General features: G+C 43.6%; 1 protein-coding gene across 1 annotated transcript; it reads left to right on the top strand.

Moving 5' to 3' along the window:
- Window positions 1-8,035: 8,035 nt before the first annotated feature.
- Window positions 8,036-9,838, top strand: junbb (JunB proto-oncogene, AP-1 transcription factor subunit b). The gene has a single exon (XM_028042567.1). It carries the CDS (start codon window positions 8,377-8,379, stop codon window positions 9,385-9,387), a length of 1,011 nt encoding a protein of 336 aa, XP_027898368.1. The 5' UTR covers window positions 8,036-8,376; the 3' UTR covers window positions 9,388-9,838.
- The last annotated feature ends 1,232 nt before the right edge of the window (window positions 9,839-11,070 follow it).

Genomic DNA, 11,070 nt, shown 5'->3' with positions numbered 1-11,070 from the left:
TAAAGGAAGCCAGAACAACATCTAAAGCACTGCTGGCCTCACTTGCTCTAGTTTAGATCAGTGTTCATGATTCAACAATTGGAAAGAGAGACTGGGCAAACATGGCATCAATGGGGAAAGTGGCAGGGCAAAACAACACTGATGACCCAAAAGAACCCAAAGGCCATCCGTCCACCAAAAATACAAAGACATGGTGGTAGTAGAGTGATGGCTTGGGGTACATGATGGGCTATGATACAAATGCATGCCGTATTATACAAGAAAATGTGAAAAATATTAATGTTTCTCCTTTTTACTTCACAATCATGCACTGCTATGCGTCTATTTGACAAAATTCCCAAAAAGAACAACATTGAGGTTTGTGGTTGTAACACGGCAACGCATCAGAGACATCAAAGGGTAAGAACACATCAAGGCACTGTAATGTCAGACTGAGGAAATGCACTCTCCTTCCTCTTACCTTCTACCTACTACTGTTAAACACAACTATGACACTTGTGCTAAAGCAGAATGCAAACATTCGAGCACTTCCAAAGATGATACACGTACATCTTGGTATGTTCTGTTCACAGTCGGGGTTTTTTTAGGAAAGCTCCTCCAACCGTGTCCCAGCTTTTAACAGTGTCCTCTACGCAGCCACCACAAACACCAAACATACTGTAAATTGACGCAGAAGATGAACGAAGACAGCGTTTCCTGGAAGGTGCTTACTCATTCGGCAGAGCGGCTACAAAAAGAGAATTAACAAGAAAATAACCGGAGTGGAAAAAATTGAGATCTCATCTGAGTGCAGAGTTGTTGTTTTTTTTACATAAAGAATCCCTCTCTGTCTGTTGGAAATGGGTTTCCAAGTCCAGGTTTTCCCAAACATAAAATCTGTGCTGTCAGATGAAAGATTAAGAGCAGTTAAATCCCGGCATGTCGTCAAATGCTAAAAATAAACATCAGAAGCTGAAGTTTTATGTCAACTCTACATTGTCTGACTGAATGGCAAACGTTTGTAGCTAGACGTCAAATTATATACAGGTCCTCAAAAACAAGCTTTTATTTTGATATTCCATTTCCCCTTATCGGCAAGCTAATTTGCATATTAGATAACTATTTAGCTACACACTAAATATTTAACTAGCAACTTAAATAGTCAGCAAGCTACATATTTAGTTTTGAAATTAAATATCTAGTCTGAAACTAAATATTTAGTTTGTAAAATAAATATTGAATTTAGAGTTTAGTTAGTTTGTCAACTAAGTGTTTAGTTTTAAAGCCAATTATTTATCTCAGTAAGTATTTAGTTTGTAGACTGAATGGCTTCCTAACTGCATATTTATAAACTAAATATTGAGTTTATAATCTACATATTTAGTTTTCAAATATTTTGGTTATGACTTAACTATTTAGTTATGAACTTTGACATTTATGAATGAATGATGAAAATATGACTGAAAAATGAACTTCCACATTTTCTTTCTCTATGATTGGCTAAATAAACAAAAAGTATTAATGTTCATTTTTTTACTGTGTAACTTTGCAAACGGCATCACCTATATTCCAAATGATATTGGAACGTGACATTTGAAAAATGAATAACTATTTACATTTCCAAACTTCACTCTTTCCTTCTTTTCAGTCTTTTGTCAACTTTAGGACTGAACTTTGGAGCATTGTAACACTAAAATGAGGAGTGCGGGTGGGTGGGGCGGGGGGCGATATGTACGTAGAATATTATGGATATCTTACTGTGATAGCAATAAAAATTGTGAATGTAAAAAAAACACAATTTATTGCTTCTTTTTTAGGTATTGTGTGGCTGTGACTGCGTGGCACAGCATTCATGGCGCCACAAACACAAATATTGTTCCTGAAACATTCCCATTTAACAAACAGGCCTCTGCAGGACTCCACCTACTTAAAGAAATGTGATTTATGACATTAAACTTCACATGGTAACTGCATTTAATCATATTTTTTATTTTACTGATACTTTTTGATGCTTTTGTGAAACAGTGGACAAAAATTGTAAAAAAAAAAAAAAAAAAACAACATTTCAGATAATACTGTCAGTTGCTTTTTAAAAATTTTTAAAATTGATATCAATTAAAATCTATCGAGACGATAAATCAACATTCTTATCAAATAAGGTTTTTCACGATAAACAATACGTCAAATAGCCACAGCTAACTGAAATATGCTTTGATCCAAACAGTCATGAGGTTTCAAGTCTTTTGACCGGCTTCCTCTTAAGAAAAACGTCCCCCTAGCATGATGGTGCCACCACCATGTAACGGAGTTCATGGGCGATAAGAGCACTTTTCCAGAACAATATTATGTCTTTCTAATGTGCTTAAAACTAGCCAGACACTATGGCGTAGTACAGGGGTGGGCAACTCCAGGCCTCGATGGCCGGTCTCCTGCAACTTTTAGATGTGTCTCTACTTCAACACACCTGAGTCAAATAATGAGGTCATTAGCAGGACTCTGGAGAACCTGACTGCACTTAGGAGGTGATTCAGCTGTTGGATTCAGGTGTGTTGGACCAGGGAGACATCTAAGAGTTGCAGGACACCGGCCCTCCAGGACCAGGATTGCCCCCCCCTGGCGTAGTGAGACGCTAAAATGCAGATCAGCTCCGGCATTGTGGGATCGACATGGCGGAGAGGAGGAAAACATCAACATACCATCATGTGCTGTTGACGAGGGAGATGATGGTGATGATTTCACGATGATGTATCGTCTATTAATAGACCTTGCAACGAAGTGACCACAGTCACAAAGGAGAACAGCAACGCCACGGATGAGAGGCCCCATTATGTCCAAACCAAGGAGTCAGCCGCTGTGTCAGGAGGGCACGTCGCAAACAAACCGCATCTGATCGACGGGGCCGCGCGCGCCCACCAGCTCCCGCCGTGCTACCCCCCCCACCCGACCCGGTTCTGCTGAGTGGGCGTAAGATGGAGTTGTGAAGGTCAAGGGGAAAGACTCCAAGGCTTCAGGCTTTGACCTCTGGTTCGCTACACACACTAACGCACACACACACACACCACGCGCGCACACACAGTACAGTTTCCAAGCTGCTCTGAGTCACAGATGGAGCCGTCGCAGGAAGCAGAAAAGGGCAGTTAGTTGTGGAAAGGCAGGCGACAAGTAGGCCGTCAGCCCTCTGCTCTGGCAAAAAGAGAGCTGTGCAGAGGTGGAGAGGAACAATGAGACGGTTGAGAGGAGGAGGTGAGGAGAGCAAACACAGCAGCTCACTGTAAAAACCTCTTGGTTAAAACAGAGGGAATGCAGGGGATTCCAACCAAAGCACCGCCATTCTGTAGGTTTATTTTTAGAGTTATAAAAATAATAACCATATATCATCTGTACAGTTCTTTCTTTTTTCCACTCACTTATAATAAATGTCACCTGCTGTAATACTGGAGTCCCTCCAGCAGGGCCGGCCCAAACCTTTTTGGGGCCCTAAGCAGATTTTCTTACCAACAGGTCAACATCAGATGCTTCATCACTACTAGGCTGCTTTAAACAAGTAACTACAAAAACAAAAACAACAACAACAAAAAAGCAGTGCAAGGCTGTCTTATAATAGTTTGGATCTACAATCATTTATGGATGAAAATTTGATCCATACAATACATTTTTTAATCCATTTGTTTTCTGATGAAATTAAAAAACAAAACAAACAGACAATACATTTACTTTAAAATGTTACTTTAAAAAAAAAAAAATCAATTATTGTGGCCCTCTGAGTGCTTTCAATTTCATAATTTTGGCCTTCTTGGCAAAAAGGTGTGGACACCCTGTTTTAGAAGTATTGTTGTGGAAGAGATGAATGCATATTCGCGCCACATTTGTCAATTTTCTTGCTTTTAAAAGGGCTTGAAAACCATGTGTGGAAATCATTTTTCTCCCCTTTGCAAATTATGCAACTGATTCCCCTGAAATCCTGATGAGACATACAAATATCTAAAGTAAAATGTAAAAAGGTTCAGGGACGGTGCATGTGTTAGTTAAAGAAAAACACGTGTAGGAGAAAATAGACCGCATTTTCCACAGTAGTTTATTTTTCTTATCTTCTCCCTTCATGCAGATGTTCAATCTGTGGTTAAAAAAAAAAAACATCCATGAATATACTCCACCCTCGGTTACATATGCACTTGTTCACGCACACACACACACACACACACACACACACACACACACACACACACGCACACACATGGACATTTCCTAATCTTACGGTAAACAGCTTCCTTCCACCCTGAGGCTTTGCCTTTCACAATCTCACCCAGGGATCCAAAACAGGTAACGCTCGGGTTTTGGCACCGATCCATCTGATCCTGACTGTTAAAACTCCACGTTTTGCCAAGCAGCTCCTTCCATCCCGAAACCCACGAAAGACTAACCAAAAAAAAAAAAAAAAACAACAAACAAACAAACAAAAAAAAACATTTAAAAGGCAAGACTATGTCCTACAGCAGGTTTTATACCTCCTCTAAAAAAAAAAAAAAAGCAGAAGTCAGACAAAGGAATTTCTGAACTGGAGAGGAGAGAACAACTAAATCTAAACAGACTAAACAGAGACATGACTAACCGAGATGTGACTAAGGCGGCGGACAGTTCTGGATGTTTTTTTTATGCACATAGTATAACTTGATAAGTGATGTGCTGAACTCGTACGTCACAAATCTACCCTAACTCCACTGTATTCATAATTTCTAAAAAGGCGGATTAATAGAGATAAATCCAGGGGAAAACACAATACCACATATTAATCAAGCTAGCCCCCTCTTCCCTATCTTTGTTTTTCACCAGCATTGGGCCGGGGTGGGCACGGTGCCACCTCACGAGTGTTCCCGTAAACACTCCCCCCAGCCGGGGACCGTGAGCGGTTGTTCAGAGCCAAAATGTCAGTGGGACTGTGGCGAACCTCCAACCGCAGCTCAGAGCAAAACCCCGGACCGGAGCCGCTCCGCGCCGAGCATCAGAGCCACGGCAGCTGCACACAGAATGGAGTTTTTATAGGGGAGGCGGCAGAGAGGAGGCTCAACGCTGCCAGGAACTGTTGTTTTTCCTCTGTTTATCTGCACTCCCATGGATACTGACAAAATAAAAAGGAAAAAAAGCATGGAATCATAGTAGTCCGTCGGTGTGGCGGAGAATTCCCTGAGATAAGGGAGTTAGGAGATATGGGACCTTGGAAATGTCCAGCAAGAGAATAAGAAGAAGCAACTGACTTAAGGTACAATCCCCCCTCTGATCACATCTGGTGGTGTAGTCATTTATGATTAAAGTCCAATTATTAAGTACAAACTGCTTACTATGTTACTCCAATCAGGATTCCCACTGGTCCTTGAAGTCCTTGAACATCTGGGAATTTGAAAAACTAAGTTCAATTCCCTGCAAGGTTTTTGGGGAAAAAACAACAAAAAAAACCCGTCCATTTTCTTTCATTGATTCTGACCCAACAAATTCTACGCCATTCAGGAGAAACGCTGCAAATGTGGGGGAAATGGGGAAGGGAGAGAATGTATCGTCAAACCGTCAGTTCCCGAAACCACACAAACATTGTAACCTTGTAAAAGCGCACGCGGGGTCACTGTGATCCTGCTGGACTTCGCACAGAATGATGGGGTCCAAATGACCCACAGGAGGGTTAATCAAATTTGTATTGTACTAAAATCGTTTATTAATAACATATTCACAGGTAGCATTAGGTAAACGTGGCCATGGATGGTCTTTGAATTTGAGGAAATTTGTCCAGGGAAGTCCTTGAAAGGTCCTTGAATTTAACATGAACCAAAAGCTGGGATCCCTGTCCAATTTGAAATTGAATGTTCAAGACTGGCCTCAAATTCTTAAATGAATTTATTTGTGGGCTTTGACTAGGCCATTATAACACATGAATATGGGTCATAGTGCTATAATAAAGTTACGTGTTCAGTAATCAAATGTTTTCCATAAAGGGTGAAAAGTCCTGTTTTTGTTTCATCTGACCAGAGCTTCACCTTCCACACATTTCCTTTAAAAATATCGAAGCCTCCCCACATCAGGATGTAGCCACCTCCGTGTTTCACCATGGCAACAGTGATATGCCGTTTTACTTTTCTGCCACAAAATTACATTTTCATTAGAGGTGTGCCATATAATATATTTTGGTTTCCGATACCAAGTAAATACAGGACCAGTATCACAGATACCAATACTGATACCAATGAATGGAATCGGAGTCTAAAGTATCAATCTTACCACAACAGTGTCTTTCCAATACTGATTACCAACTTGGTACCGATATTTTGGATCAACCTTCCCACCTCTAATGTTGATGTCTTTGTGACCAGATGACCTTCTTTTAGTTACATACATCTTGGTATCTCAGTCTGGATACGGGACTTTTTAAGACTTCCCTTTAATAACAACTTCCTTATTGCCACACTCCCATAAAGCCCAGATTTATGATGCACACGAATAATACTTGACCTCTGAGCACATACCTCCACCTGAGCAGTGGATTTCTGCAGCTCCTCCATAGTTTCCAGGTCCAATGCTGCCCCTAACCTAACAGCACTTTAATCCCCCAGTGAACTTTCTCCCTGACTCGTCTTCTGTGTCCGTTAGCCTTCATGACGCTGTTTGTTATGTGAAGTTCTCTCAGTTTGACTTAGAAGGAAATTGATCTTGCTGGATTTTATGTTGGGTTATCAGAATAAAAGGAGGCTAAATGCAGACGCACACCACGGATTTTCTGATTTTAATTCGCAAAAAACGTCCCGCGGCTCGGTGTTGGTCAGTCTCGTGGACTCGGCCTGTTCTGGCATATGGGGTCACTGCGGCGGAGGCACTGGATCGTGCCTGCGTGGGCGTTGGAAAAAGTACAAACAAAAGACAAAGGTGCCCTTCTTGAAAGAAGGAGAAAATGAAAAAAAAAAAAAACCCAGACAGGTGCACAAGAGAGGAATCGTGTTTCCTTTCCCCGCGCTCCTACGAGCTCTCGACCTTTATCGCCACAGAACATCAGGTCTTTGTTGTGAGACCGGCGTTAAGGATCAAAGGGGGGGGGAAATTAGATGAACATGAACCTCGGGTTTTTAGATAACTGATGGTGTTTGGCTCGAGTCAGATGAAATTTCCTGCCTTTCCTGTCCCCTCATCAAAGTGGCACGCCGAGCGGGCGGCGTGCCCAACGTCGGCAGCACCTCACCAACCTGTCAGGAGGCAAGCAGGAGGTGTCTGGTAACAGACCGCAGGTACTCTGTCGGCTCTAAGTAGAACTTCAGAATCTGTTTCATTCAAGTTTAAATAAGTTTTAATATATATGTGTCTCTCATTCCAAGACACTTTGTCTCCTAAATCTACTGACTTGAAGCCAATTTGCTCCCCTTTCCTGGGGGGGAAAAGTCCCTAGCTTCCCACCAGCATGGATTGAGTTTACACAGGAGAAGGAATGCTGCTGGAAGGACGCCTGAAGGGGCGTGGCTTTTTGGTAGCCCTTCTGGAGGAACAACTCGTCACCATGCCCATATAAGAGCATACCCATATAAGGCTCAACCAACTTCCTCTATACGAGTGCTCGCAACGAACAGCCGAACGTCTCAATATTTTCACAGCATATTTTTTACGTCCAACAGGCAAAAAAAAAAAAAAAAGAACAACGGAGGAGCATATTTCATAACGCCCCGATCGGATATGGAAAGAAACAGCGATTTCCTCTGTAGTTTGACAATAAACAAATGAATGAAAGAGCAGCGCGAGGGAGAGAATATATTTTTTTTAATTTAATAACCTCACAGCCTCGGTTATCTAACGGGCATTTTATGTAGGCCGCACGGACGCAGGAGGCGGTGTGTGGACGGACTGCGTCGGGTTATTTCTCCGTTGCCATCCCTCCTTGGTGCGCCGCTCTCTTGCCTACAGGCTTGTTTACAGGCGCCTCTTCCCGGCATTGGCGTCACCCGACGACGCAGTGACGTGGCGACGGAGGGAGCAGCCAATGAGAGCGCTCCGTGAACCGTGCGTCTTGCGTATATATATAAGGAGCGACACTGACCGGGACCGAACACACCTCACCACAGGAGCAGACAGGATTGAGGAGAACTTGACGGGATTGTGTACACAGCAGAAACTGAGAAAAAGAAAAGAAAAAACACTTTTACCTGCTGACACTGAGCTGAAGAGAGATTTGTTGGACCTTAGCTTTCTCTCTCTCTCTTTTTTTTTATCCTGTTTTCATTTTCGGACAGTTTTGGGGACATTTGAGAGATACAACCCGAGCTGCTGATTATTGTTCATTATAACAGAGATTAATTTTTTTTTCTAGAAGCAGCCGGTAAGCTTCCACCTTTTTTTTTGTGTTTGTTTTGTTTTTTCATCCTTAACGACTTTATGTCAACAAAGATGGAACAGCCTTTTTATCATGACGACTCGTTTCTGTCGGCTTACGGCCACTCAGATGCAGCCATGCACGACTACAAGGTGCTAAAGCAGAATATGAATTTGAACTTGACAGAGCCCTATCGCAACCTGAAGTCTCAGCTGAGGGCCGAGGCGGACCCGTACCAGGGGGGGCAGCCGGACGTCGGGTCCCTGAAGCTCGCCTCCCCGGAGCTGGAGCGGCTCATCATCCAGAACAGCAACGGGGTGATCACCAGTCCCACGCCGGGACAGTATTTCTACAACCGGGGCATCACCGACGAGCAGGAGGGCTTCGCGGAGGGCTTCGTGAAGGCGCTGGACGAGCTCCACAAGATGAACCAGATGCCCCCTCCGAACGTCTCCATCGGAGCCGGCGGGGTTACGACGTGTTCAGCGGCGGCCTCTAGCGTCTTCGGCTCCGCGCTGCAGCCCGAGGCTCCCATCTACACGACGCTGAACGCGTACTGTCCGAACGCGAGCACGCTCTCTTCCGCCTCCAGCTACCCCACCGCCACCATCAGCTACCTGCCGCCTCACCACCAGCAGCAGCAACAGCAGCAGCAGAGCCACACACATACCTCGGCGCCCGCGGGACACCTCTTCCAGCACTCGCACCTGGGCTCCGGCATGCACCCGCAGCGGCTGGTCGCCCTCAAAGAGGAGCCCCAGACCGTGCCGGACCTGCTCAGCAGCGACGGCTCGCCGCCGATGTCCCCCATCGACCTGGACACCCAGGAACGCATCAAAGCGGAACGCAAGCGGCTGCGGAACCGACTCGCCGCCACCAAGTGCAGGCGGCGCAAACTGGAGCGCATCGCCCGGCTGGAGGAGAAGGTCAAGGTTCTGAAGAGCGACAACGCCGGGCTGTCCAGCACGGCGTCGGTGCTGCGGGACCAGGTGGCCCAGCTCAAACAGAAGGTCCTGACGCACGTGAGCAGCGGCTGTCAGCTGATGCTCACCAGCAAACTCGAGGCGTTTTAGGGGCCACGAACTCACACACGGACTGCTAAATGACTGAAAAGTAATAAACACTGGAGGCACGTTCCGCGACGTGCGGCACTGGACGGCGCGGCCAGCCGCACGGAGCCGACTGCAGACCGCTCTGATCCGGACTGATTTGAAATGGTACTTTCGGATGCTGGTCACCGCTCACAGGACCGTTCAACACTTCAGCATCCAGGCCGAGCAACACAGCGGGCCCTGGTCCACATTAAGTCGGGTTTACTAATGGTAGAAAATGGGAATGACTATTGTACTACTTTGTAGTTTTTTTTTTGTTTGTTTTTTTCTGCAATGCTGCATTTATTCTTTGTAAGTTATTTTTGTTTGCCCGGTTGATCCAGGCGAACTTTTGTCCAATGTTTACATTGTCTTTTTATATATATATATATATTATTTGTGACGTGTATTTAAGTAAATTGTCTTTTGAAATTTAAGAAAATGACTTGAGTGGTCTTTTATTTTTTTTATTACATATTGCTTAATCAATGGGAAAATAAGAGGGATTTCCCCCCCACCCCCTATTGCTCTATAACCCTAACAGTTATTTGTCTATCCCTCCCAGTGTGCACTTATACAGCCCGAGTTCTGGTTTCCGTGTTTTTACGTACAGCACGTACCGTGCCTTTCCGAATTACGCGTGGGGCATGTCCAAATATGGGCATGTTGGTGTCTATTTCGTCACAAGGGAGGATTTCTGGGAACCCCCGCCCAGGTAACACAAACCGGTTTCACCCGAGTCCCGCCTTGTACCGAATAGATAAAAACTCCAGCAGGGCGGCGGAGTTTCCTCCTCATTGTGCAACAGTTACAGGGAACTGCCGCGCCAGGGCTGGGCAAAGTGCAGCTTCTTATCAGGTGTTCTGATAAAACAAACTGTGAAGAGTTTTAGAAATAACATTTCAAGATGGAAAATCTAAAGTGCTTAAGAATAGATAAATAAACAATCGATAAGAAGCAAATTTAGAAAATATTCTAAAAGAAAAGTTAATCTATGTCTGGTTTAGTTTCAAAATGATATCACCCAAATGATTGGCATCTATTTTTTTTAAAAAAATTTTGGGGGGGGGTTCCAAAAAAAATTTTTTTTCTGGTTCCAATTGCATTTCATTACATTGGAACCAGTATAAATTACAGGTTTGACAGCCAGAAGATAAATTACTTTACAAAGTGTACTTGTTAAACTAAATTAGTGACACAATGAAAGATCATGTGATCTGGATCATGTTGAAAAGGAGAGAAGATTCTAATTAGGAGACGAAAAGTGAAATGGGAAGTTAACTTTAGGGGTATGATATGCTAGACATTAAAAATAATTGAAGTTTATATCAAGAATATTAGGTTGTAAACAATGGTCAATGGGCATTTATTATATCGCTGCATTTCAATTGGAGTTTAACTGGAGATATTGGTTCAGTTACGATGATGTCTCTCGTCATTGTTGCGGCGTACAGTTGAGAACGGAAAGGCTGACCCGTTTATATTCTGATATATATTATGAATTAGTGTTACAGTGTTACATTACCCCATGAGACCTGATCTCAGATAAGCGGAAGACAGCGGATGGATTATAGTCGTGCCATAAGTGACTGGTGGTTTCTGTGTTGGAGTCGGAATATAAGTGTACAACTTTCACTAATGGCGAAAAAATCAAACATGCTAACA

Source organism: Xiphophorus couchianus, chromosome 16 (assembly GCF_001444195.1).
Source record: "Xiphophorus couchianus chromosome 16, X_couchianus-1.0, whole genome shotgun sequence".
Taxonomy (NCBI): Eukaryota; Metazoa; Chordata; class Actinopteri; order Cyprinodontiformes; family Poeciliidae; genus Xiphophorus; species Xiphophorus couchianus.
The sequence above is the reverse complement of the archived record's forward strand: the minus strand, read 5'-3'. Positions and strand labels throughout refer to the sequence as shown.

Excerpts from the sequence above, each read along its gene's own strand:
- junbb (XM_028042567.1), top strand. The coding sequence starts at position 8,377 with ATGTCAACAAAGATGGAACAGCCTTTTTATCATGACGACTCGTTTCTG.